This window comes from Sphaerodactylus townsendi, linkage group LG05, assembly GCF_021028975.2.
Source record: "Sphaerodactylus townsendi isolate TG3544 linkage group LG05, MPM_Stown_v2.3, whole genome shotgun sequence".
Lineage (NCBI taxonomy): Eukaryota > Metazoa > Chordata > Lepidosauria > Squamata > Sphaerodactylidae > Sphaerodactylus > Sphaerodactylus townsendi.
Window position 1 is genome coordinate 59,744,590 of NC_059429.1, and position 27,069 is coordinate 59,771,658.

The window sequence follows — 27,069 nt, forward strand, 5'->3', positions numbered from 1 at the left end:
TTTCAGCAACTTTAGAAGCTGTACCCTTACCCCCACCACTCTCCCAACCTCAGTAATATATTGAAGTTGCTTGGTTTTTAGTTCTGAAAACTTGGGCATGCTTTATCAGTAGGTCAACATCATGAAGAACTATGCCCCATTTTTACTTCTATTTTCAGCTCTGTTTGCTGTCAGCACAGCAGTTTATAGGCTACAACACACCACAGGAGTATTCTTTTAAGGTAATTTCATATTACAGCTCTTTGCTGAAATAGATTATGAATGGGATGATGTTAGTGAGAGATGCACAGTGTACATATTTAGGAGTGTTGCATTACTACTCACTTTCATACATTTAATAAACCTGACAGCCTTAGGTAGAACACGAATGACCCCTGTCAGACCAGGAGGGGAGATTTCTGGGGCTCAGCCTTGCTTTGAACAAAAAGCAGGCTGGTTCTGTTACTAGCTGTATCTTTCCCCACCTGCATTTAGTTTGTACATTATGCTCCCTTCTACAGTAGGCTGACATTATCCATCATCCTATAACTTCCCAGGTGAGATTATTGCAATGTACTCTAGGTGGAGTTTCTCTATAGAACTTTTCAGAAGCTTCAACTGTTGAAAAATGCATCTGCTTGCTTACTGGGAGACTCTTGACACCATGAACACATAAAGCCAGTTTTGAAACAGCTTTGATGGGCAATAATGCTTCTGAACTCAATTCAAAGTGTTGGTTCTTAGTTTTAAAGTCTTTTGTGACTGGGCCCCACATATGGAAAGACTGCTTTTTCTTGCATGAACCTGCACTTCTCACAGCAGTCTCTCTTACTGGTGCCCTCCATTCACTAAGTTTGCAGTTAACTGATATCTTATGCCTTTTTTATGGAAGCTCCATTTCTGTGGAACAGACTACCGAAGGATCCATGGGGAGTTCCCTCAGCAGCATACTTTCACAGCACTTGCAAGACAGTCTTTTTCTCACAGTTATCTCAAACAAATTGTACCTGGTTTTCCTGTGACCACTAGAAAAGGGAATAAATCAATTTGGATGTGAAATCTATGCTGTCTTAACAGTGAAGTCCTTTTATATTGTTTCCATGAAGCAATTAATGTAAACACTAAAAAACAGAACTTGACAACAGTCCCTAGGGATCAGGTATCCTGTGCCTTTGCTCTGAACACTGCTTAGTTCAGAGCTTGTATAAGATGCTCATCAATATTCAATGAAAACAGTCATGCACATCGAAAGGAACCTACCTGTTGGTCTCACTGTCTAGTCCCCACCCATCCCATAAGCCAGTGAAGCTTACTGTCTTTCAGCACTGCACTCTGACAAGCTGGTGCTTCTTCCAATCTAGACTAGAAAGGGCACCACAGGGACATCCTGTTTCTCCTAGGAAGTCCCACAACTCTGTTTCCATCTTGGAAAAAATTGCTAAGCTGCTCTTTGTGTTCTCCCAGATACAAAGGGCTGGGGAGAGAGAACTGGGGCAGCAAGCAGTAATTGACAAACATACATCCGAGCTTTGCAGAACTAAGATGCATAGAAAATGGCTTATCTAAGAAGTTTCCCAACTTGCACTCTCACGCTACCAGTTTAGTTATATTTGTTCAGGGAGGATTATGGACTGGTAAGACTAGTTTCATCCTAGCTTTGATAATCTGACATAGCTTTACGTTTCAGCATTCTCCACATGAAATGTGACCATATCCATCAATTTTGAAACCATTCAATGCTAGCACTGTATTCTTTATGATCATATGCCTGAATGGCAGCAACTATCAGAACAACCCACGTTATTTCTAGCTTGGTTCAAAATAGGCCAAGTAGACTGAGGCTGATACAGATAGACAACAGATACTGAACTTCTCAAAACGACACCATAAATATAACTCAGTTAAAACATTAAATCCTATATAACGAGTGTGCTTATCACTATCACTTGAAGAAGTCTGTGACAAGCTTTCAACAAATATTTTGCCTGATTAATTCATGAAATCTTTAGCTACCAAAAGTAGTAAGGTTTTATGATCACATGAAGGTATACTTTTTAGTAAACTTGGAAACATTGGCAGCACTTACTCACTAGGATTTTTGATAATAATCCACAATTCAAAATGGCAACCAAGAACACTATCTCTGTTGTTACTTCCCTTCAGCAAAGACAGAAAACAAATGAAAAGGATCATGCTATGTAGATTCTTTCAGTTTAGTGATCCTGTCTCACTGAATGCATCATTTTGTTGCTGAATTTTGAATAGATTAATTCATCAGTGCAAGAAGACGAAAGCATTTTATGTCAAAAACTAAAACTATTATGACTTTCTAAAACTTTTAGCGTTAAAAGATCAGATCCAGATAATCCTAGAGAAATGGACTTCTCCACCACTTCTGGTGGGAAACCCTTTAAATACTTACTCCATCATAGAAGGTGGAATGGTGCAGCAATCTTGAATTGCAGTCAGAGGTGATGTCAAATGAGCAGTATACGATGCTTCCACTACATGCTTGTTTCGATTGACCACATCCAAGTAACGGTTAAATTTTTCCCGGATTTTTTTTGCTAGCTAGAACAAGTAAAGAAAATGAATAAAATTAAACACGCTTTTCAGCATACACATTACGATGCAAGTCATAAAACATGGCAAAAAGAATTGAAACAGAAAGTAACAAGCGCCATGCTATGCACGGTTAGTGTTAATGAGTACGTACATACCGGGATCAGGGCAAAATAAAAGAGTCAGGAAACTGACTAAGTCATGCTGGCAGAAGATTCAGATGAATCAGATTCAGCATATCATAGAGTCCATTTGCAGGTCTCTGAGGTAGCAGTGATGGTAGCAAAGATCTGCTACCGCAGCATCAGCAGAATTTCACCCAGCTCAATTGTTCAATTGATTCGTGACTTGATAACTCCTAAGTTTGGACCGGGCAGCCATAACATTTTGGCCCTCAATTGTGAGGTCTTCACAAAATTCTTTGCTGATAAAATCCATTCTGATTTGGAAGTCAAGATGATCCAATATCTTATGTATCAGAACCACCTGCTCGATTTTGTTATGGATAATCACATTGATTCTGTCTATGGATGCTGATGGTGCCCTTGTGAGAGCTACCACCTGTGCTATGGGTCATGTCCATCCTGGCTTTTAAAATCTTGCCTAGAGAAGCTACTGGAGCCATCAGTGAAAATTATCAGTTCCTCTATGACTGAGGGAGCTCTCCTTATGCCTTTGAATGAGATAGTAAATAGACCTCAACCTTTATTGGATAGGGATGAGATCCCGATAATAGGCTAGTTTCCAATTTTCTAGGGAAACTGACAGAATGAGTGGTGGCAGATCAGTTCCAGGGTTTCCTGGATGACACATCTCCCCTTGACCCATTTCAGTCTGGCTTCAGGCTGTGGTTTGGTATAGAGACAGCTTTTGTTACAGTGGTGAACAATCTTTCAAAGTTGAACAAGGAATAATCTTCCCTGCTGATATTGTCAGACCTCTAAACAGCCTTTGACATAGTTGGCCATTCCATTCTTATCTATCTGCCTGAATATGGAATATGGAGTTGGTGGGTTCACTTTTTTCTGTCTGACCATACATAAAGTGTCTTCACCAGAGCTGCAGAATCAACTGGGTGTCTTGTAGAGTGCCATAGGGTTTTATTCTCTCTCTCATGGTCTTTTTGTGAGGGTGATGAATGAGACTGTTCAAACCTTTCGGGACTGGGTACCTAGCTCTATGTCTCATTATCTAAGCCTCCAGAAATGCCTACCTTGGTTCTGGTGCTCTGAGGCTGTGGTGAGGTAATTAAGGCAGAAAAAGGTAAAGCTGAATTCAGACAAGACAGAGGAGATGCTGGTTGGGAAGCCTGGTATTCTAGAGGGACTGAATGCACTTGACCTAGATGGAATAGTGTTGGCTTTTTCAGAGCAGGTCAAGAACATTCATTTTTTAAAAGCTGTAGTTGTTGGTTCTATAGGTTTGAGGTGTTTTATCAACCCTTTTTAAACAAAATTCAGAGTTTTCTGCAACCCTGGGACATTTTTCAGATTTGTAGAAAGATCTATATTGTCAGTTCAAGGCCACAGTCTCTGGATGTAAATATCCATAGATCGTTATGAAGAAGAAGAGTTTGGATTTATACCCTGCCTTTCTCTCCTGTAAGGAGACTCAAGGGGACTTATAGACTCCTTTCCCTTTCCCTCCCCACAGCAAACACTTTGTGAGGTAGGTGGGGTTGAGGTCACCCAGAAGCAATATAGGAATAGGGAAACAAATTTGGTTCACCATGTAAGACTCAGTCGCTCATGCAGAGGAGTGAGGAATCAAACCCAGTTCTCCAGATTAGAGTTCACCTGCTCTAGAGTTCACCACGCTGGCTATAAACCTTCCAGTAGCTTGTACCTCTTTGTTGAGCAACTATTTATTCTTTTACACTTTCTACTGAAGCACTAAGTACTGAGTGGCTTATGTAAGAAACTTGGTAAAACAAAAAATACCTCCCAAATCTTAGCAAATCATCTAACAAGGGCAACCAAACAATTGTGGTGAAGTGCTATCTAACCTTTCTTTCTCTGTGCTTTTATAATCCAACCCCAATTCAGAATCCCTGGAAATACAAAATTTTCCAATGAAGTTTACTTACTGGACTACACCAGCATAGTCCAATTTTTTAGTACATTTCAACTTTTATTTGTAGCTCTGTTATATTGTTCTTACTAGAAAATTCCCTATAGCTTGCAGTTCAAATGAAGAAACAGAATAATCTTTCAGCAATTTACAGCTCACAGCAAAATGTTCAGTGTCACATTTTAATGCATTCTGCCTTCAGAGACAAAGTTATTTAATTAGTAATGTCTAACTGCCTTCTTTTCAACACCCTCCAATTGCCTGTTACATATACATACAAAATTCTATCTTTCAATAGAATAACCTGCCAACACAACTCAATTTGTCTACTGAAATATGTAATTAGTCTATTTATTAGACTTTCAGACTGACAAATGTCCTTCTTAACTATTAATAACAGGTCATTTCACGATGATTTATTTCCTTATGTGAACAATGTAACCAACACTGATAAGAGCAGTGACTTTGGGGCCATTGTTTCTATCAAATCCTATAGCTCAATTACAAGCCTCCAAAGAACATAGTTTTTAATAGAACATTGTTCAAATGAAAATGCTTGTAGAACGATTCCTAAATGGTATTGCAGAATGATTTATTACTAACATAGAGGACTGCTGATAGTTCAAACTAAGTTATGTGTCTAACACATAACTGCTGTCAATTATCATGTAATACAGAATTCAGTAAGTTCTCTATTCCTCCATTTCCAAACCAATATTTTCACAGAATGATATTCATTATTAATTTATTTAAATTATTTAGACCGTGCTTTTCTGCTAAAACTAAAGACAACTCACACAGGAAACAATAGATTGCAATAACAATTTAAAACCAAAATAAAACAATGCACATGGATAAAACCAAAGTCAAGCCTTCTCAACAATTATTTCATCCTCCATGAAAGCTCTCTGAAATAAAATGTTCCTACATGCTTCCTGAAAAGTAGAAAAGGTGACCTCCTTACCCATTCTGACATGTCATTCTAAAGTACTTTCTTCACCAGTTCAGAGAATGCCCTAGTTCCAGCATCCACCAAACTAATGAAGTAAAGTACTGTAAGGAGGAAGACACCTAAAAACAGGGAATATAATATATTGGAAGATGCTGTCCGACAGGTGTGAAGAACCCAAGTTATCAAGGACTTTAAACTGGATCCAGACACAAACAACCAAATCCGAGCCTTGTTGTCACATTTTTATTTATTTTGACATTTTATCCCACATTTCCTTGTGGCTCAAGGTGACTTACAAATCATAACTTAAAACATCACAATTTAAAACCAGCAAAGCACAAGCCCAAATAACCTGTAACTCTTAAGGGATACCTGCCCTGGCAAATAAAATGATCTTGTGGTGTCTCCTAAAAATTCCAAATGTCCCCTTTTCTTCCTCTAAGATTCTGTTCCATAAAATGAGAGCTACAAGGGAGAAAGCATAGGCTCTGTCATGAGCCAGTCTCTGGGAGGAATCTGACGAGGAGCCTGAATGCACTGTGGACCAGGAACTGTAGGTAACAGAGCCAGCTCCAAGGTCTGTTCCTGAAGCCAAGGCAGAGTCAATTCCAAGCCATTCACTGCCAGCCAAGGCAAAGCAAGCTACAGAGTCTGATACTGAGCAGCTGAGAGAGCCATCAGTTACCTCAGACAAATTGAATAATGGGTCAGCTGCGCGAAGAAGGCAAAGACCTAAATACACAGAGTAACTTACTTTTAATTAATTTACTATCTATACTTAGATGGCATCCTAAATTATAACCCAATCTATTTGCAACTGTGCTGGGAAAAGTCTACAAAAGTCATGTGATAGCAATACACTCGAGTGAACTGTGTGGAGGCCATTTCTGGGCTTAGCCTAGTCATGAGACTTGTGTAGAGGCTGTGAAGATTCAGGCAAATTGTGAGGCATCAAGTCGTCACCATCACTGTACCTAGGTGAAAGCTACACAAATTACATGACAGCAAGTTGCATGATGGTTGCTGAGGAGCCTGGTCCCAACTGCTCTAGAATGGGCCACACCTTCTCTTCTCTGCCTTTTACTGACAGAAACAAAGGCTAGAATATTGTTGTAGTTGCCTGCAACCACCACAGCTACTAAAGGCATCTGTTTCTTAAAGATACAGGCATAGATTCTATTATTTTAGCATTTAAAATCCCCTAATGTACCTTTCTCATATTGTTCTGCAAACCTAAGGCTTTTATCAAGTCTGTAGAAAGATCTTTTGTCTCTTCTTGACTCTAGTCTCTACATATAAGCATCCACTGATGGGGCCTTGTTGAGAAGTAGATATATTGACAAGGAGGGGACCCACAAGGTCTGGCAGGGGTATTACATCTTCCCTAGCTCACTATTTCCTTTTTCCCTTTCTGGAAATTCCCCTTAGCCTTTTCCTTTGTCATGCTTCCTTCTCTCCTTCCCACCTACCAGTCAGCCTAAATCTGTCCCCTGCCTTAAGCTTTCCCTCCTTCCCTTGCCTTGGCAGACTTTCTCCAGGAAAAGTATGGCCCAGTTGCATGGTGCCAGCTGCAGGGGTAGGACAAGTTGTGTGGTGGCAGCCAGACTGGATGCACAGTGGGGAACTTATATCAACTTGCAGAAGGTGCCTCACTTTCCCCTGTATCACACTCCTCACACTATTCCCTCTTTTCTGTCCTCCTGACAGTCCCAAGTCCTCAGCTTTCCCAGTTTCTTCCTTTCCTTCCCACACACGAATAAACCTACCGGTTATTCTCCTCCTTTAGCAACTATTTATTTACTTCACACATCTTTTCCTCCACAACGGGGAAGTAAACCAACTTACATTATTCTCCTTCCCTCTGTACAAGTTACGTTGAGTGTGTAAGGCCCAAGGCCCAAGATCACCCAGTGACCTTTCACAGATAAGTGGGGATTTGAACTTGGGTGTCCTAGAATCTAGTTTAAAATACTAACCACAACATCTTATGGGATTTTGGAGATACATGCTGTTAAACAGTACCAAGCTGCCACATCTGGGTAAGTCATAGAAGCCTCATGGTAACAAGTAGCCTGGTGGTCACTGGAGAGCTTGGCCCAACTTAGTCCTCCATTAAAGTACAAAACATCCCTAGAAAGGGCTCTGTCCCTACTCCACACTTTTTACTGACAAAAACGAAGGCTTGAAAGTTGACAATACTGTTGTAGTTGCCTAGCAGCAACCACTGAGGTATTTGTTTCTTAAAGCTACAGGCACTGCTTCTACTATCTGGAGGGAGTTTGAATTCTCCATAATATTTTTCTACAAATGGGCTTTTCTCAGATTTGTAGAAGGATCTATCTTGTCTGTCCATGGTCCCAGTCTCTTGATTTAAGAACCCTTAGATGGAATCATATTGAGAGTTAGATGCATTGATGATGGCACATTTAAATTTGAATATTAGGAAAATGGAACTCAGATGATACAATAGTAGCCCAACCAATGTGACTAATTTTGATGTCTTTGTTCAGACAGCCAGAATGCATGCCATTTGATTACTATGCATACATACTGAGTAAAAATACCTGATTGCATATTTTATACCCATGCAGAAAAGAACTCCAAACACTATTATTCCTACTGAAAATATGCTATCATAACATCAGCGAATCTCTCACTTAATGTTCACAGTGACAGCTCACTCATTTACATTCAACCCTAGAGCTTTAAAAACTCCTTTTATTGCTAAACCCTCTTTGATGTTCCCCCTCCCCCATTACTGGTAGTGAAGGAAGAAATACATTAAATATGCCAATTGTAAAATTTTAATGTGATAAAATTGTATTAGAAATATGCATCAACTAGGCAGACATGCCTATCTGATATAACAAACTTAGACTAGAATTAAGTATTATTTGAGAAAGAAAGTAAGAAAGTTTCATTAGTAATATTTGGATAACATTTCATCATTACTTTTTAAGTATTGCAAAAACTGCAAAAACCTGTTAACCATTCAATCCCAACTGGCAAAGGTACAATTTAACAGAGAACCCAGGGACATATTGCTGGGTCCCCAGACAAACTGCATTTAACCAATACTTGGGCCCCTTTTTCTAAGTTGGAGGTCCATGAGTTCTCAGGTGAAGTAGCATTGGATGAAATTGAAGCCAACCTTTTTTCCTCCTTTTGTTCTCTCACTCCTTCTGAGCAGAATAAACTGATTTTAAAATTCCACTATTTGCAGGAAAATTTGGAGAAATTAAGGCAAACCCCAGTAAAGAGAACTTTTGCAGAAGTTTTAGCCACCCTGATTCAAACAATTAACCATTCTCAATCCACGGAAACATAGCAATGTTAACAAGGGATACACACACACACCCCAAAAAAAACCCCAAGATCATAATTCAGAAGGAGACTGGATGTGTTATAGCGGATCTGAACATTGCTGCAGAGATCCCCAGCAATGGCAAGAGAACTCTATTAAGCTGGTCTCCTGGAATATTGCAGGACGGAGAGTATGAGGAGTCTTTTCATCCTCCTAACTTTCTGAGGCAAGCCAAACACACTCTGATTGGGCTAATCAGATTTCCTCCCTTTTCTTAGTGACTGTGCTTTTTGGAATGGTAGTGTGAGGTGATTTGTAACACTGCTGTTCAGCCCTGTAACTCTACAGAAGGTGAATGAAGCCTGTTATTTAACCTATGGTAAATCCCCTTTTACCATCAGAAAGGCACCAAAGGAAGCCATCAGAAAGGCACCAAAGAAGAATGCGGAAGGTTCAACAAACAGAAGTAAAAATTATTAAACAGAGAAGATGGGATAGGAAAAAACTTAAATGGATGGAAAGTAGGCAGGAGATAAATATATACAACTTCAGTTTAGATTTGTTTTCAGGCTGTACAAATTTCAATTGCTTAGATATTCTAGAGGTTTTCAGTTCATAAGGTACAGTTTGATGTTATTGACTAATGGATTATGGGTCCTAACAGGGTGGTGCCCTTTCACAGTACATACACACAGCCTTGACTTTGTTATCTACCTAAATGAAACATAAATCTCACTCCTGAGGTAAAACTTAAAGCAAAACTCCAAAAAACCAGATGGGATGGGATCCACCTAATGTGTATAATCCTGCACTAAATGGTTCAGGAATTCTTCTATACCAGAAGATCTATTCCTATCTCATTTATATTTATGGCCACTTGTAGAAAGTCACTACTCTTCCATCTCAGCTTTGACCCCTAAATAAAACAACCAGTTCTCCTTGTCCGGTTATTATTTGCTTCCTCAGCTCACGTTGACATACATCCTCAGAACAGGTATGTTTTAAAGCACAGTTAAGGCAATAGATGTTCACTCTCAGGAATCAAAATCCAAAAGCATGCTATTTTTTTGTCAGAGAGTTAGTCTCCTCTCTCCCTGAGTTATCTGGCTTCTACACCAATCAGAACTCAGGTTAGCATATACAAGTGGGGGCTTTGCTGTCCCTAGGAAGTTTATTTTCTCACTCTGGTATGTAAACATCCTGTCCCTAGACAGAACTGCAATTTCAGGCTCTCTGTTACTGTGCAATCACAAGGAGCCCGGGAATGTAACTCTTCCTACATAAGCATCCTATTATTTTGCCCCAGGAAACGTGGAGCTTTGAAAACTGCTCCCTTACAGGATATTTATCATATTGTTTGAATGCATAAGGAATGAGAGGGAAATGCCCTCTAGATGGCCTTGCCTGTTTGGTTTCTAATGGATTGCCTCTAGGAGATATTCAAGTTTTTGAACTCCCACCTTTGACACTTACATTATACCTTGAATTCCCAGAATTGCCCCTTATTATAGTGTGAACCTAATGGGACTTTAATGCACACATTAGGAATCAGGATGAGGACTGGTTGCTGAAAAAGGGGATGGAAAACTTCGATAACTTGGAGATAAGGTTACTCTTCTTTTACAATAGAAGTTTTAAGGACTGTAAAATCAACCAGTCAGGAATGAGGATTTAATGCTGGAGCATGACTTGGTAGTACTTAATGGTAGAAGGGGAAGTAGTTTGTCACAGTGAATGTATACTCCAAAACAAAACCTTTGTTTCAACAATAGTTTGATATTGCTAGCAATTTTTCCTCTATAATTCACACTAGTGTGTTTGCTCTATCCACAGCAATTTTATTGTACCCTTTTTAGAAACTATTTAGAAACTATTTTGTATGTTCCACTGCCAAGCTGTACCTGATATCCTAACTCATAGCTGGATTTAGGAAATGTCCTCTTCTCATATCTGATGACAGGTTGAATTACAAACAGGAGATCTATGGAATGCCTGCTATCTATCAGCTGTTTCTTTCCATATGATACAATGCTAACACCTTCCAAAGAGCTACAGTTAAGCCCACTATGGTAGCTTGTTTATATAGCAGTGACACTTTCTGACCCTTCATTTAAGCAGGGTTCTACAAGCTGCTGCATGCAAAATTACTGAGAACTGATTTGGTAACATGTATCAAAGAGGCTGTCCTTCACAGTTATCCTTGTCACCATATCCTAGGAAAATCTTCAACAGACAAATGTGCTTTTTGGGAAAGGGGAGGGTTGGGATTTGCTTTTTTAAAAAAACAGGGCTGCCAATTTAACAACCTCCTGTATAATAAATTTGTAATGAAGAGGCATGATTCTCTCTGTAGCTTAAAGAAGAAGAGTTGGTTTAATACCCTGTTTTCTCTATTTTTAAGGAGCCTTAAAGCAGCTTATAATTGCCTTCCTTTTCCCTCTCCACAACAGGCAAATTCTAAGGTATGTGGGGCTGAGAGAGTTCAGAGATTAACCCAAGGTCACCCAGCAGGCTTCCAATGTAGGAATGGGGAATCAAACCCAGTTTTCCAGATCAGAGTCTGCCACTCTTAACCACTACACCACTATACCATCAGGCCATCAGAAACATTGAGAATGTATCAGGCTGCAAAGTCCAGAGCATCCACAGAACAAGAAGCATTTTGAGGCAAAGTTAATACCATTTCACTGTTGATAGAGGTTGTTTGAGAGACAAATCGAGACAGTGAAAAAAATCTAACCAAAGAGACACAAAGATAACATTACCTTTTTATTCCAGGCCATTACTTTGGCACTACTTTTTGAGAAGCAAATTGGCACTGATCAGGAGGGAATGCAGCTCAACAGATGTTATGATTAGTCTTGTAAACCATTTATGGAACTGTTTAAAAACAAACCGATAGGGCTAGCCACCTGAAATTATCTTCATGAGGGTGGAAGGGTCAGTCATAAAGTATCTGTCATTGGAGGAGGCTGTAAAATCACTTTATTGTTGAGTTTCAGTTTTCAAAGAAAGAGGAAGATTTGCTTTCCATGCAACCACAAAAAAAGGTTGCCAAGAATATGAATATAAATCTGTGTCTATGGCCAACCTGAGTAAACACAGCCGTGAAGTACCTGTCCAAGATGAGCTCAGCCCTTTGCTAGTCAGTCAGATTGTAATTACCTAAACCTACCTGATAAGAGGATTGTGAGATTGAGCAATTCTTTAAAAAAACACTGACCATGGCAGTTAAGTGGGGTGCTCTGAATTTCAGGAAAGCACAATTCAGCACACAATTCCTTCAACAGATATTCAACTTACATTAGTGGCATAGGAAATAAGTTATTGGGAGCCTGCCAACCAGGAGGCCCAATTTGAGGCTTCAAGCATCTAATCCAGTCCAATGTGGGGTGGGGGTGAGAGCTCTGGATGTGTTGTGACCCCAACACCAGCAGATGCCACTCAATGCAGCGTAAGTGGTATCCATGCGACCCCAGGGGCCCTTACACCGGTGCCAGCGAATCATGCAGCCACACAATGCCTGGGTGCCAAAGTTGCCACAACACCAACACTCCTTCAGTGCAGAAGCTGGTGCCAGCATCAATGGAGGCATTCCCAGGGGCGGAGTCAACTTTAGTCTGCTTCTGTGGCCTCTCAGTCCAGGAACGTCCCCTTTTGCTGGCATAGACTTATGCCAGCAAAAAAGGTGGTGCAGCTCATTGGGCTACATAGGAACCTTTCAGAGAGGTTGAGGGAATTTACCTGTTTTCTTGCTCCTTGCACTCTGCAATCCTCTTTGGAGGCAGCGGGGCTGCACTGTTTCTGGCCACTGCCCATTTACCCCCCCCTTTCAGAAATGGGATGCCCCACCCACCTGCAGTGGCATAGTGCCAATGGAGAGGGGGGCGCAATGCCCTGGGTGGCGCCATGGTGGGGGTGTGGCTGGGGCGTGGCGTTCCAGGGCAGGGGTGGGTACAGCTGCAGCACCTCTGAATCCAGACAAAACAAAACAGTCTCCACCCACTGACAAAAGATACCAGCACAGTGAGACAGACAAATCTCATGGTGAAGGAGTTCCAGTTTTGGTGCAATGGCAGAAAAAGACCTTTCTCAGGTTGCCACATATCTAGCCTCAGATGATGGAGGCAACTGAAGTAGGGCTTCTGAAGATGACTGGAGCATACAGGTAAGTTTATATGTGAGAAGGCAATTCTTAAGGTATGTTGGCCCAAACCATGCAGAGCTTTAAATGTCAATACCAGCACCTTACCTTCACCCCAAAAGCAAACTAGAAACCAATATGAACAAGACTGGAGTGATATGGTTCTTACAATCCATTCCAGTCACACTCTGGCTAGAACATTCTGTACCAACTGCAGCTTCCAGACAGTATTCAAAGGAAGCCCCACGAAGAGCAAACTGCAGTTATCCAATCTAGTTGTTACCAGTAGAAACAGAACAGCAGCATGATCTTTCTGCCCAGGAATGGCTGCAGTTGGCTAACCAACCAAAGCTGGTGGAAGCCAGCCCTGTACAGGGCTGTCATTTGTTTATCCAACAGGAGACCAGCACCCAGGGGCACTGCCCCCCCCCCCCGCCCCCGGGTATAAATCTGCTCCTTCAAGAGGAGAGTAACCCCAACCAGAACAAGGGATAACTTATTTTCTACATCAGATCTTCCTTCCATCAGTAGCACATCTGCTTTGTTGGGATTAAATTTCAACTTGTTCCCTGTGATCTGCTGGTAGTGTGAGACAGAGTTTAATGTCATCATCCAAAATCTCCCAGGGACATTTCGCAGAGGCTGAAAAACATGGGAATCAGGATAGAACAATGGAGAACCTCATAAGCCAGAAGCCAAGAGTTAGAGAAGCAGTCCCTTAGAATCATACTCTGAAATGTACCCTCAAGGTCAGACCAGAACCACTGCAAACCAGTGCATCCTGTCTGAGTCCTAAAAGGCAATTCAGATGGTATCAAACGCTTCTGCAAAGTCCAGGAAAATTAACAGAGTGCCAGAGAAGTCCAGGAGAATTAACAGAGTGCCAGTCCTTCCATTCATCTCCTGGCGTATATCACCCACCAGGGCAACCAAGGTACTTTCAGTTCCGTAACCAGATCTGAAACCAAATTTGAATCAATCCCAACCACTTCATCAGGAATCCTTGAAGATGGCCAGCGACCACTTATTCAATCACTTTGGTCAAGAATGATACATTGGACACTGGATAATAGTTATTCAACCCTCCTGGTCCAGAGTAGGTCTCCTTAGGAATGGTTGTAATACTGCCTACTTTAAGGCAAACATATTCATACCTTCCCTCAAGGAGGCAGTGACTGTCTCCTGGATTCAGTCCACCAGCCCTTCCCCAGAAGGTTTATGAAGCCAGGAGGGGCAAGTTTCATACAAGCAGGTAATAAGTCACAAACTTCCACAAATCTTGTCCACATCCTCAGACGGCATGAGCAGAAAGGTATCCCTCACAACTGGGACCATCTGATTCCTTGGCAATGAAGAGTCCAACAGATGTGAAAGGTTTTATACACAAAGTACTTAGCAAAATGATTGCAGCAAAGCACAGAGCAGTCACTTCCTCCTGTTAGCCAGAATACCACAGACCCATGACCACCTGGAAGAGTTCTGCAGGTTTACACTGTTCAGATGCAATAGTGGCAGAGAAATGTTGTTTTATTTATTTTCAAATATTTTCAAAATATCACCTCCCAATCTTAAATATTTTCTAACCAACAGAATCTTGATTTCTTCAAGAATCTGCCAAGCAACAGGTTTGTTACAATCTTCTTCTGAGAACCTTTTACAAAAATGACTATTACTCTGTGTTGGAATTCAACCTTTTACAATTTTTTGAATAATTCTCAGGCAAGTACAACATTCATTTCCTAGTATTAAACAAATGGACAAACTCTTACAAAAAAAAACATTCTCAGTGAAAGACCGCTCTAGAATGCACAGTAAAAGTTTCACATTTTACCCTTTCTGTGTTTGTATATCATGCCTTGAGACTTAATTAATATACTATCTATCTTTGCTGCTTACTGCCAGCAGCTGTATGTTTTCACTTCTTTGGCCAATCAGAAGTTTTTTCTTGCTTAATGCATTAAAAAAAATCACAATAGATTAGTAACCCCTCGGAAACTTTCCAAGTTAAAAGAAATGGCAACAAATGCTTTTAGGGTGTCAGTTAAAAAGACGACAATGAACACCATGAAGAGGAATGGCTGATAGAAGATTAAGTTTGCTCAGAATCTGTATAATTTGTTTTAATATGATCCATTTGTATATATTGCCTTTACTCATAAAGCCCTAGTACTCATGATTCATTAGCACTAAAAGGCCTATTTATTATTAAAACAAAAGTATTCACTTACTCTTTCAGCCTCTTCAATACCAAGCTTTTAACCATGATAGTTATATTATAAGGGGGTATCATCTATCTTCTCTGACAGCCAAGTATTCATCATGATACTTAGAATGTTTAGACATTTATTTATATCTAGTTAAGAGTTAATGTGTGGATCTCAGGCTGTGGTATAAGCAATACCTACAGAAGTCTTTAGCAGAGAAGTGCCTATTTTTGAACTCTACTCATTCCCTTATAGCCCTTGATATTCCTAAAACCCATTACATAATTTAACCCATATGATTTTACTGGCTTGCAGACCACCCACAAAATGGTAGTGAAAGGGTTTATCTTACAAAGCCAATGAGATTATCTTTGAAACAATCAAGATGGCATACATTTTGCATTTTGGTAACAAAAAGAGGACTTTTGTCAAAGTCACACAAATTTTCCTTTCAATATGTGGCACATGGTAAATATAGTATGCAATTTGTATTTATTTATTTATTTGTTCGCTCATTAGTTCCATTTTCACTTCTCCCTTTCCCAACCCAGTTAAGTTTAGCATGACTTACAACAATGTAAAATTATTGGGGAAGCGAGTCAGAGAAGAAAGGAAGCGTCAACTCAATCATTAATTAAACCCTCCTCACAAAAAAACATATTGGCGTTTCAGCAAACATAAAAATGGGGAAGCCAGTTAGAGAGGAATGAAAACAATTCAATCACTAATAAGGAATAATGGAAAAGGAATTAGGAAATAAACAATACAGGGAAAGGAAGCCAGATAAAAGAACATAAGAACGTAAGAACGAGCTTGCTGGATCAGACCATAGTCCATCTAGTCCAGCACTCTGCTACTTGCAGTGACCCACCAGATGCCTTTGGGAGGTCATATGCAGGATGTGAAAGCAGTGGACTTCTGCTCCTGCTGCTCCTGAGAAACCTGGTCTGTTAAAGCATTTGCAATCTCAGATCAAGGAGGATCTAGATTGGTAGCCATAGATCGACTTCTCCTCCATCAATCTGTCCAAGCCCCTTTTAAAGCTATCCAAGTTAGTGGCCATCACCACCTCCTGTGGCAGCATATTCCAAACACCAATCACACGTTGCGTGAAGAAGTGTTTCCTTTTATTAGTCCTAATTCTTCCCCCCAGCATTTTCAATGTATGCCCTCTGGTTCTAGTATTTTGAGAAAGTACTTGATGTACTTGAAGAACTGTTTGTTGCTGGTCTTGATGTTCGCAGCCATGTGTTCCTCATAATCCTTTTTTGCCTCCCTTAAAGCTAACTTGCTTCTCTTTTGCCACCATTTGTGCTCAGTCGAGCTAGACTTCCATTTTCTAAAAGGCAACTATGGTTTTACCATCTAACAGCCTCCCTCTCCCCTCCCCCCAATTGTTCTGTTTTTATTGATTGGGATGCTAATATGTAGATTTTTAGCATTTTAAGATTAATTAGACACTATCTACATTTTTAAGATATTGATGTATGAATGGTATTGTTTTATATGCTGGAAGCAGTCATGCAGCTCTTTTGGTTCATGTTAACTGTGGAAGTGGATCTCTGTTTGCTGTAGAATGAGTACCACACTCTAGTCCTGTGTCTGTCTGATTTTCCGGGGGCGGGGGCCTCTTTTCATTCACCTCTTTCCATTCCAAGCACAGAAGCTGGGATATTTGCACAAAGTCAAGTAGAGTTGGAAGCATGATAAGGAAGAGGCAGAGTTACACTGGAATCCTGTACAAACTCAGAGATTTTTCCCAGTCCCAATAACAGAGCAACAATACAACAGCATACATTGAAAATTCTGTTAGAGCCTCTCACAACTTCCTGGTTTACCTAATCATGGCACATAAAGAGAAGTTTATTCACCCACAAGAAAAGAATATAGCTCATATAACAAGAATCATGACCTGGAGATACAAAAGTTTGACACCACATTTACACAACAAGAAGCACTCATTTGGGGACTTTGGTGGTAAGGCATTTTGATAAAAGGGGGCACTTAGAACAAAGTGAGTACTTCACATAAACAACACACATCCAAAGCTTGCTGCAAACACAGGAATGGCAGATTATTAACATTTCTCTTTTTACAGATCATCTTTCTTGCAACTCCAGACATGACCACCTAAAAAGAATTCCAATTTGACTGTTTTATCTGAAACTGCATTAACAATGTACTCTCAAAGTAAGAAAGGGAGAGGCTCACCAGGGGATATGCCATACCTGAAAGCAGGACTTCTTTCACTTCTATACTAAGGATACTGGGAAAGTATGAGTTCTGCATGTGAAGATTCTTGTTAGTCCTAGGTTTCCCAAACAAGTAACACAATTGAGAGTAAAACCACCTTTGGTGAGGAATGCCAAGCATTCTAGCCTACATTCTTGCAGCTGGAAAATATGCCTCACCTTTAGTATATGCAGTACACATTTAGTATAATAAACCATGCAGTTCAGTTGCATCAAACAAAAGACAGGCAATGAATAACAGAGTTTAGTGGGGAAACTATCACTAGGTATTGACAAACAAAAATGGTGTCAGAGGCACATGTATCTGTGTAAAGTATAATCAAGATACAAACAACTTATGGCAACCAAGTAGGGTTTTCAAGGTGAGACATTAACAGAGGTGGTCTGCCACTGCCTTCATCTGCACGTGACCCTGGATTTCCTTGGTGGTCTCCCATCCAAGGACTAATGAGGGAAGACCCTTCTTAGCTTCTGAGATCTAACAAGAACAGGCTACCCTGGGCCACCCAGATACAAAATAAAGAAAAATGCATAAGAATTAAAGGCAATTTTAAACCAACTGAGGTAGCTGACAACTATTGGCCAATGAACTATTCACCAAGACTGACTACAGGAGCATACTGCTCAGGTGTTTATACATGGCTGTTTCTGGCCTTTCCTCCTAGTCAGCCTTTCTTCCAAGCATGCAGCACCACAACTTCCAATTAAACTCGAAGTACCACTACAGCTTAAGATACTGATTAAGTCTTCTGTCAACCACATGCATCCTAAGCACTATATAAAGCAGGACAACTATAGGCCTTACAGTACATGGCCATAGCTGTTTATCTCTTAAATTTTCTTATCATAAATGCTTAGAAAACTTTGGTTATGGGAATCTCTCAGAAAGGATGTTTTGCACAATTAGAGGGAAACAGAAACTATTTCTTTAACAGTCTCCCACAGATACACCTAGATGTGGAGGGGGAGGCTAAGCGGAAATCATAGGCAAGGGGAAGAGACACTAGACAGAAGGATTTGTTCTTTTTGGTATGGATTACAATCCAAGCTTTTAGGCTGTGACATTTATTACTGACTAGAGACAAGCATTATGTGGCAGGGAATACTGACCTCACCAACATCATTATAAGATAACCAGGGCTACAGTCAGTTGATACTTCAACCCAAAATACATTTTCAATGCTCCATATGAATTACATGTGACCCCTATATATGTTCTGCAATACAGAAGGTTTCCTTCATGGACAGGCCCTTGTGGAAAGTGATGTCTCAAGATATAAAGTTTGAGATACGATGCATTAACCATTTTACAAAACAAAATACCAAACTATTTCGGTGCCCATCCTAATCAATACAAAATAAAATACCTTGAAATATTTTGTGTATACACCAATGCTTGGAATAACTATCAATTGCCTCTTCTTTTACAACAGGCTCTTAAACTTCCACATAGTCCTTCTCTGTAGGTCAACATGGCACTGCTCAATCCATTCTCCTTTTATCTACCCCCCTCACCACCACACAAGCTGAAGACAAGTGGAAGTATTTCCAGATGGACTGTCTTGTTTTGTTTTTTTCTTATTTACATTTCAAGAGGATTGAATGGCATTTAAATAAGCTTACTGGAGAATCACTAGCCTAGTCTAAATGCATCTATGCACAGGCAGCAAAGACAAAAAGAAAAAAGTGTAAATCCCCTCCGCCGCCATCACCATCACCAATGTCTCATCAATAAAGAAAAACTACTTGGGGGGAAAAGGATCATTGCACTTGTGAAATAATATGCATGGCTACAATATAACATTTAAAGTAACCAACTTAAAATAGAAATGTTAAAAAAATCAAATCCACAAGTAACGAATAGTTTAGAATCGGTACAGAGTACTGGATGAAATGGAAATACTCTCAGGATAAATTTTCCCCAGTATTCTTTTTTTCTGGCAGAATGCAAGCAGAAACTAGCTGTACACTTTGCCCTCTCAGAACTAAGTGTACAGTAATAAACAACATACTTCTGTCAACAACAAGAAATATGCCCTAGGTACAAAACAAGTCAAGAAATCTACACATTTTACAACTGAGGTACTTTTACTTTTTTATCCCAAGCATATTTAACATACAAAGGTAAAAAAACCTTATGAGTTCATAAAGAAAACACTGATCTAAAAAACGATTTTTAAAACTGTTATACAGAGAGGCAGATGATCCTTCCTGATAACCTGCAAATGTTTGCCTCACCACTGGGAGAGCTATGCATGGGGTAGATAGAAGAAAAATACTTTAGAAAACATTCGAAATAATTTTTAGGTGTTTTGAAATGGTTTTTCTTTAACATTTAGTTGCCTGGTGTTTAGGTTCAAAACAGTTTTTTGTTGTTTCAGTTAGTTAAAAAATATAGCTTTGTAAAGGAACTGTACTGTTGTCAGTTATCCAATATGCTAATAGGGAAGGTGGAGTTGCACAAAATAAACATTCTGTCTAAGTGAGTTTTCAAGGCCTAAATGTCTTACTACTAAGAAACACAATGATATCTTCCACCACAAACATCCACAAGATACACTGGAATTTGGCTTGGGACAGAAATACACCCCATATACAACACGTGTACTTTTTTTACACAGTTAATTAAACAAGCAACAGAGTTATTGATTGAACCACGGCAACAATGTTCAGGAAAACAATTCTTACCTGCTGAACTTCACTTTCTCCGTTTGAGATTTTTTCTGTGTATACAAAGGAGTTAAATATTCGCTGTAATAAAAAAAATAAGAAAGTTTGTTTAGACATGTTCACAAAATAATAATGATCATATTTAGAAAAAAAACATATACACTCAGAACAGGTAATATAAGAAAAGAGAGAAAACATTTTAAAAAAATATGGTTATAGTGACTGAAAAGCCATACCAGTTTCATTGAACACACACGCTTCCATAATTAAATTACGCAGATGTTTGTGTTTTGTAAAAAGCAAAGGATATTGCATCCAGAGTGCTGCCATTGAGTTCAAGTGGTATGAATTTAAAATAGCCATGCTTCACATCTGAAATCTGGTTTTTTCTGAACACAGTAATTGTTTATACATACCATAGATTTGATGCAACACAGCTCCTTCAAAAAGGATTTTTCTACAGTTCTTAATTTATCAGAAATCTGTCTAGATTTTACCAACAGTCTGCTGGTTTAATTTAGCATACAGAAGTGGGCGCCACAATAATTTGTGTAAGTGAGGAGAAACCATTTTGCCTCCATTTTGTGACTTCAATAAACAGCCCATCTGTGTTCTGCCATTGTAGAAAGGGCTGGCATGTCCTTGGCTAAGAGTTATTTACTGGGAATATCAAACGAGTCTCAAAAGGTGTATATGCAAGATAATGGAGGCTACCTTGGCTGAAAGATTGAGGAGCAATCTTTCAGTTGCCTAAGTTAAATTCAGTGTTTGAAAATGATGCCCAGGTAGTTCAGCCACAGCAACCTGCAAGCATCATACACACACAAAAGATCCAGACAGAATTTACTATAGGTACAGTCATCTCTATCATTATTCTTCCAAATATTCCAATCCAATCATAGTCTGGCAGCAGTCTTGCCTCTGCTCGGAGGGGAGGGCAGAAGGAACTGCTGGCTGGGAGCCCAGCCAAGGGAGGGGGCAGGCGGGGCAGGGGTGTTTGCTGTCCTAGCCTCAGAAAGCTGCTTTTATAAGCACTGAGGCCAGGGATGGGGCTTGAGGAGGCATGGCCACGCCCCAGGGGAGGGCGGGGGCATGGCCCCTCCCCCCAAACCCACCCCATAAAAAATTTATACATACATCCCTGGGTCAGGTAGCTCTCCTATGTTTCTGCCCTAAGGAACCCTGATACTTCTGACTCCAGAGTTGTAGCCATCCAGGGTCCTTTCAAGAATTTATGCTTGACTGGCAGGGATGGGATCAGCTTCTGTGTTGGAGAAGCTAGGTGAGGGGAATCCTGAATGAATATTCAGGTAGTGCATACCTGTTGGGTGGCATTTTTCCATCTTCACCAGTTGAAGCAGCTGGCACCCTATCTTTCCAAGACCAATCTAGTCACTAGATCCATGCAATAGTCACTTTAGGCTAGACTACTGCAATTCACTCTATGCAGGGATGCCCTTGGGTCTGTTCCAAAGGCCCCAGTTCATCCAAAATGCAGCAGCAAGGGTTCTTATGGGGTCCTCATGGTGGATATCTAGCCTGTGCTCTGTCGGCTGCACTGGCTTCAGGTGGAGCACCAAATCAGATTCAAGGTTCTTGTACTAACTGACAAAGTCCTAAACAATCTGGGACTAACATACGGTAGTTGAAGGGGTGTTTCTCCTGGTACATTTCTCAAAGATCACTCTATTCAGCCAATTCCAACCTACTGGCAGTTCCCAGTCCAAGGGAAGTCTGACTTGACTCAACCAGGGCCAGGGCCTTTTCATCTCTGTCCTCAGCGTGGTAGAACACTCTGTCTGGGAAGGCCAGGGTCCTGCAGGACTCTAGGCAGTTCTGCAGGGTCTGTAAGACAGAGTTGTTCTACCAGGCATATGGTTATGGCAGCTACAGTTAACCATCTAGGCCTCCCTTTTCAAATCTCCAACCTCTGACTATCAACATATTAGTTCTATTAGGACCTCTTGGTGTTGATGTTATGTGTATTTATTTTTTACAGAACTGAAATTTAATAAGCCACTTGGGTTTTATTATACTTTTTAGATGCTTATTATTAGATGTTTCTTATAGTTTGTTATTAGATGTTTTCTTGAACTTGTTTTACTAGATGTTTTAAATGTTTTATTTGTGTTGTGTGCTGCCCTGAGACCAGAAGAGGAGAGGCGGAATATTAAATCCAATAGATGAATCAATTAAATCAATGCATGTAAACAATAACCTCATTTTGTTTTGTATAAGAAGTAAATCACAACTGAATCCTGTGCTGTTACCATTATTAAGACAAGAGTAATGTAGTCACATGGAACACTCTAAAATAATCTAATGTTATATTTTGTTCCCCAAAGCTTAGTACTGCCACTTTCCCTTATTCCTTTCCCTCTTGGGGACTTCAGGAATTTCAAAAATTTGAACTCTTAATTCTAAGGCCACCCCTGAAAAGGGCAGCAGTAAATCTTCTAAGTTTACAAGTCCCAGTGAGTCTAAAAGGATTTAAAAGGCAAAATGCCAGTATTCTAAAGCCCAACACTGAAATCTCCTTTCATTCTACACCTTTTTAAAAAAATTCTGAACAGTTGCTAAAATTTACTTATATTTTTGCACATTTATATCAGAAGATAATATTAGATGAAATTACATTAAAAGGTGTCATTCTGATGCAAAAAGAAATGTTCTTTTCTACTCACAAATTGCTGGATTTCTGGATATGAAAAGAAAAAAGAAATAGTCCCTCATCTAAAATAAAGGTTTCTACCCATAATACAAAGCTGGCCCTTCACCCAAGCTTTCATACAAAGCTCCGTGAAGGAGCATTAAAAATAATGAATATCTCTATGAAATAGAAATGTCAGAATACTAATAATCTCCCATTCTACTGTTCAGTTCATTCTTTAATTATCTTATACATTTTAGCACTAATTTTAACTGTAAAATATATTACTTTTTGTTTTAAAATTTAAATTGTTTTAAATCAAGCTTCTTCTTATAAAAGATTACATCAAAACAGAAGGATCAAGAGTTTAAATAAATGTAAGAAAATGCAAACTGAAAAAGTCGTATTTATTTAACTGCAGGATGGTAGCTAAGAAGAGCTTGTGTTGCATGTTAAGTTAAATACAATGCACAGTAGACTATTTTCACCCCATTTAGTAGGCTAAAATGTTAATCTGCATATCTTTTTAGTCAGGTTAATTTTGCCACTGGGAAATTTCCATCCTATGGCAGGATATATTGAGTTGGATTCAGTCAAAAGCTTTGGCTTGCATTTGAGCTCTTGTGCAAGTGGAAATATAAGGGGGAAATGGTATAGAAGCTTCCATTAATTCAAACATTTTATCCCCATGTGTGTTTTCGCATGTATAAGATCTTGTATGAACAATTTTGGGATGGTATAAAGTGCTAGATGTTGCACAAGATATTCTGGAAGTGGAACTGCGCTAAGTCCATTTCTGTTTCTACTTGCGCATCACTGGATCAAGCCATCATTTCTTCAGATAAAGTTTTGAGATTGTACTAAAGATGGAGAGTCAGTTAATTAAACATTACTACAAAATATTGAATTACAATGTGTAGTGGACTGTAGTTGTCTTCAGTTGTGATTTGTTCCAAGGGTGCGAAGAGAAGTTTCACAACCCTAAATCCCAGCCTTATTTAACTTAGGAATGCTCCATGCATCACTTGCATAATCACATAGACAGGCCATTACAGCATCCTATCCATACTAGATTTTCTTATTAACAGCCATTAATACAGGAAAGCAAAGTTAAGACACACCATGTTCAGATACCATCTTTGCTTGCTATTATTTGTACATTACACTCTATGTCTTTCCTCTGATTTGCAAATAGAAAAAGAGTTTGACCACTCGTTCTTTGTGAAGGAATTAAGAGAAAACAGCAACTAAACAGCAACTCATCTCATTTACACAATTACCTCCTCCCATCTCTTTATCTTCTGTGAAAAAAAAAGTTGTTACAAAGCCTACAAATGCAAGAGAAAATCAGGCAGAACAATGCAAATGGTGCAGAGAGTGACCAACTAGAAGTGTAAGGACACACTGCACCTCCTACAAAAGCGTACTGAGGCTAGAATTTGAAACAGACTGTGAGTCACTGTACCATATGAGCTGCCTTACAACAAACCAGACCACTGGTCTCTCAAGGCCAATACTATCTACTCTGACTGGTAGCAGCTCTCCAGGGAATCAGATAAAAGTCTTCCATATCATCTACTACCTGATTCTTACAACTGGAGATCCTGAATATTTAACTTGGGACTTTATCTAATGTAGATGCCTATCCCAGAACTATGGCCACTCTGAAGTCCGAATCCCTAACTCTGCACCACAGCAACCCAAAATCAGCTGGGAGGTTTGCAGGTTCATTTATCGAAAGAGGTATGCCACAATTGGTTCCAATACTGTCGGGCAAGTTCGGGTACTTTTAAATCTAGTGATTTATCTTATACATTGAAAACAACAGGCCAAGGAAGCTCTAATGAATAACTCTTCTTTTGTTAACCCTGGGGAATATAGACATATGGTTATATGCTAGGGCATGTACTTGTGCCTGTAGCATTACTACCAGCTGACAGGAATCTAACCCGGCTGACCTTCTGGGGAATTCAGAGGGGAAGAGAGGTTTAAAGAAGCAGAAGATTCAGGATCTAACCCAATGTGCACATTTCCATAGTTACCAACCTTTTCAAATTTAATTATAATCCACATCTTATTTGGATTGGGACTGTCAGCCATATTATGGCTGCAATATTTCAGTGGCAGCTCCTTTGTACAAATCCATCAGGGGCCTGAGATGATTGGGGCTGTGGGGAACAGAAGGAACTCCATTCTTCTCCACTTCAACATTTGGGGGCCAAAACAGCCAGGGGACATTATTTGTCCTGTCAGTAGGCTGCATGTGTAAAACTGGAAGAAGGTAGGAGCTCCTCCTCAACCCACACTACAGTCCTGATATGAATAAGGCCCCTGATGCACTTTTACATATAAGTAAGAAATCACAGCTGCAGCATTGCACAATGTCCCTGTGGTGAACTTGTGTAAAGCATAAACTGTACTTTGGCCCTAAAAATCAAATGAATAAGAACAATTGAACAGAGAACCATCTAAACAGAATGGAGCAGAACAGATCGTCATGGTATTTATATGTCTGTCACTGACACATAAAGAAAAGCACAATGCAGACAAAGGGGGGGGGCACAATATTCACAATTCTTTGCTTCAGTGGTCAACTTCCAATTCTTCTTCCTGCTGTTCCAGTGTTACCTTTTCCCCAGGAGGACATGTTGAGGGAGATGTCAGGCTGCAGTGGGAGGGGTAACACTCTGCTAACATAAATCCTTACATCAACAGATATTTTCAGTAGGATCCAAGCCATAAACTAGGGTCTGAGATAATATTTGGTTTTTGAATCAGGCCAAAGTAGATATGAAATTTGTGACTGGAAATCTTCAGATTTGTATAAATACCACAGGATCACCCTTTCCTGATGAAAATAGGTCATCCAGTGGTATTCCTTAATTAACTAGGGAAAATACAAAGGAAAACATGTTAAAGCAAATATCCAGACTGAATACATATATTTCTATGCTTAGGTAGGAACGTAGATGTAAAGAGAATTCATCCCTAAGTGCGGGCATCTGCCAAGTATTTGAAGTATGCAAATATCTGTAAGCAGGAATCTTCAAGAGCCTGATCTTCAACACTTTTGAAAAATGTGTGTCATTTCTCTGTGAACCCCCCCCCCCCCGCCCAAAAAAAATAGGTCAGTGAATAGGGGGCATCTTTTGTACCCTGCTTCCAAAACTCTTTATTGATCTGTTTCTCCCACCCTACCTCCATCCTATGACTTGTCAACTCAGTCCTTGCAAATGTTATTTCAAGACTCTTAAAATTGAGATGACTGTTACAATAGGTTATCGGGGCTTTCTTCATAGCTCCATTTCTCCAAAAACAGGATATGGCATTGACCCAATTGCTTTTATCAATTTATATTTAAATCAGTAAGATTGTATAGTTGCTAGGCTATAACATCGAAACCTCTTAGTATGAGATTAAAAAGTAAAGAGAAGCTGGGAAACTACCCAAACGTCACCAAGGTACCTTTTTTTAAAAAAATACAAGGGGAGGGGGAAGCACGTAAATTAGTACCATATGCTTAAACAATTCAGCATTTAGTCTATGTAATTTGACTAACATTATACTCATGACAATATGCATGGCAACCTTTCAGAAAACTAAAGTTGATGTTATGCAACCTAAAATATGAAGCAGATGATAGAAATAAACCTCTATAAAACAAGATTTTTCTTCATCTTCAGTCTGGGAGGAGGGGATAAGAGGAATGTATGCATTATGATCTACAATGAACAAGTAATAATTTTCAGTAGCATTCTAATATTTTCAGTAGATAAGAGTAAAACAACAACTTCACAGTGTAACATGGCCTAGCCTGGTGGCTTGCTCAGCATACTGGGCTATAGCTTTCCCAGGAAGAGGCTGCCGGGGGAAGGATGGAAAGAAAGGGGAAAGCAGGGAACGTATAAAGGAAGGCTGGCTGGTTAGTGGGGAAAAAAGAAGGAAGCAGGAAATGGGAAGAGGCTATAAGGGAAGTCAGTACCTATCTTGCTGAGAGTACAGTGTGGATGTCTGTGGAAGGCAAATGACAAACTAACCTGTAAAAACAGATTTGCTTACCTGTAACTGCTGTTCATTAAAGTCTTTGGTTGAGACACACATTGGGACTGTGCCTGTATGTCGGCCTGCCGAACAGAGTATTTTTTCAAGCTCCACACTAGGGAAGGAGGGCCCCTCTCATCTGGTTCAGAAATGCAAGACATTTTCCTCAGACCAGATGTACCAGATGGGGCACCCCCTCCACCTTCAGTTCCTGCTTTACTGCAAAAGCCCTTTAAAAATT

The 27,069-nt window shown here is 39.8% G+C and overlaps 1 protein-coding gene across 2 annotated transcripts in view; it reads right to left on the reverse strand.

Moving 5' to 3' along the window:
• Window positions 1–27,069, reverse strand: part of CACHD1 (cache domain containing 1) — a 152,300-nt gene that overhangs the window by 79,979 nt on the left and 45,252 nt on the right. For both annotated transcript variants that reach the window (XM_048496091.1, XM_048496090.1), the window contains exons 2-3: window positions 20,156–20,218; window positions 2,402–2,550 (exon numbers count right to left, since the gene is read on the reverse strand). In XM_048496091.1, coding sequence (XP_048352048.1) covers window positions 2,402–2,550; window positions 20,156–20,218 — 212 coding nt within the window. The remainder of the gene's footprint in view (window positions 1–2,401; window positions 2,551–20,155; window positions 20,219–27,069) is intronic.